Below are 2,500 nucleotides of genomic sequence, written 5' to 3'. Positions count from 1 at the left end.
GGCTTTTAGATCCTCGCTCATGTTCCTGCTGTAGTCGCTTTATCTCAAGCTCATGTTCCTCTGTAAACTTTATAAATGAGCACTGTGAGCTTCCTGATAGCCGCATTACATAAACTGAAATACCAGCGCAATCTGCATCTCTGCAGAAGAAAAAGAAACGCAAATAGATTCCGAACCGTGTTTCTGTGACAGGAAATAGAGCAGAGCTATTCAAACTTTTACCCTCATGAGGCAGACATATTATTTACTTCTTTCTCTTCTTCTTCTTCTGCTTCTTCTTCTTATTATTATTATTGAAAAATGTGACAGTTCATATAGTCATTTTGTACATACAAGCAAATTTAGCTAACCGTTAACGATTATCTAGATTTTATCAGTTTGCCGTTAGCTAATGTTATTGTATTCGTAGCACCGGATAAGATTACTGGCGTTGTGTTTTGGCAGCTCACTAGATGGCAAATAAATTCTGATTAGATGTGTACAATGTGTGTGTTTTATGTCCAATCGCACTCAGACCATACACGGATAGGGGGCGCTAAAATAAGTCATTTTTCTATGGATGTGGATTAGTATTTTGCCCCGCCCTTTGATCGCTACCACAATAAGGTCTGATCTGGTAACCCCGTCCAAAAAATTCTGGCTACAAAACACATGATAGAAAAAAACTAACAAACCACCAACTCCTCTACACATGAAGATGTCGAGGGAGAAAACAAGGTCAGGACTGCACCACTACATGCAGCTTCTAGAGTTTGTGCTTCAGAACACAGGAATCCAGCAGAGTGCATGCTGGACAAATGAGTTTGTAGTTTCCTCGGACTAGGAAGTTTCCTCTGTAGTTTCCTCTCTGACTAGATTCAGCAGCAAAGAAAGAGAGCGAGAGAGAGCAAAAAAGAAGCAAAAAAAATGGAGAGGAAAAAAATAAGCACAAAAAAGAGAGCGAGAGAGAGCAAGAAAAGAGCGAGAGAGAGCAAAAAGAGAGCGAGAGAGAGCAAGAAAAGAGCGAGAGAGAGCAAGAAAAGAGCGAGAGAGAGCAAAAAGAGAGCGAGAGAGAGCAAAAAGAGAGCGAGAGAGAGCAAGAAAAGAGCGAGAGAGAGCAAAAAGAGAGCGAGAGAGAGCAAGAAAAGAGCGAGAGAGAGCAAAAAAAAAGCAAAAAAATAGAGAGGAAAAAAATAAGCAAAAAAAAGAGAGCGAGAGAGAGCAGTGCTCGCAAAACTGTGAACTCATTCAAATTGTGGAAAACGATTCAAATTAAATCCTGCTTTCATCTCGTGAACACTGAACTACTGAGTAACCGCTCACCTTTTGATTAAATGATGCATTTATAATATATTATAATCAGACGTGTACACTAAAGATAAAACATATCGATCGCACGATTTCTCAAAAACGAAAGGTCATATTTTATAATTCCTTAAACGACTCGTTTGCCAACTCTGACACATTTCAAACTGAACTGTTTCGTAAAACAAGAATTTGATTTCAGTCATTAAACCATTTATTCCTGAGCTCGTCTACATCACACACTCCCTCCTCACGGAGCCACGCTCCGAGGGAGAAATACAGCGTGCTGAATCCGTGTCTTTCTCTCGTACACGCTTCACACACGTCCATCTTCAAAAGGATTCAGAAACGGGGAATAATGTGGTGGAAACGTCAGGAAACGCGGACCGAGCTCGTGGACTCGTGCACCGGTGCTGAACGATCTGAATGTGATCATACACACTCTTATTCACATCTAAACCGCACACTTATAGTCGTGTACACACACTCAGTTCTGTTTGTTCTTATTCTCACATCTACACCTGGATACCGTCTTTATAATAATCACACCGATAATCCAGAGAGATCACTCAGGAGAGGACGGCTTCCGTCTTCATTCCGGTTTCTTCCTCTTGTCGCCTCAGGGAGTTTTCCTTCACATCTGTTTCCTTTCGCTTCTTCATCATGGATCTAAATCTACATCTGGATTCCTGCACAGCTGCTTTGGGACATTGTCTAGTCTTAAAAGAGCTAAAGGAATAAAATTATATTGAATTGAATGCAATTAATTTTCCAAAAACTGGTAATTGAGTGTGTCAGGTTTAACACACATGCGCACACACACACACACACACACACACACACACACTCACACACAGTCTCTCAGGAGCACTCTAGTGTAGTGGTAACAGTGTACATCTGTCTCTTCAGTCTCCTCTTCATCTCCCGCATCATCTGACACACAGCGAGAGGATAGCAGCAGAAAACCGTCACCCAGTCCTCACACACACTGCCCTGCAGATGCACAAGACACACACACAGATCACACACAGAGATACAGAAGCAAAACAAATCATGCCTATGATATCTTCTTTTAAAGAAGGATATGTATAAATAATTCAATATTTAATATTAATACAGTAAGTTTCATTTGTCTGCTAGTACCGATGCTCACCTGCCTTTCATACAGCAGGTGTGTTTCCTGATATCATTTAGCCAGGTTTCTTCCAGATCTTGG

The 2,500-nt window shown here is 41.0% G+C and overlaps 1 protein-coding gene across 1 annotated transcript in view; it reads right to left on the bottom strand.

Annotated features, from left to right (window-relative positions):
- Positions 1-164: 164 nt before the first annotated feature.
- Positions 165-2,500, bottom strand: part of plac8l1 (PLAC8 like 1) — a 6,821-nt gene continuing 4,485 nt past the window's right edge. Inside the window, 1 exon segment of the mRNA XM_017491877.3 lies at positions 165-2,277. Within this exon segment, the coding sequence (XP_017347366.1) occupies positions 2,146-2,277 (132 nt within the window). The 3' untranslated portion in view covers positions 165-2,145.

Source organism: Ictalurus punctatus, chromosome 18 (assembly GCF_001660625.3).
Source record: "Ictalurus punctatus breed USDA103 chromosome 18, Coco_2.0, whole genome shotgun sequence".
Lineage (NCBI taxonomy): Eukaryota > Metazoa > Chordata > Actinopteri > Siluriformes > Ictaluridae > Ictalurus > Ictalurus punctatus.
The sequence above is the reverse complement of the archived record's forward strand: the minus strand, read 5'-3'. Positions and strand labels throughout refer to the sequence as shown.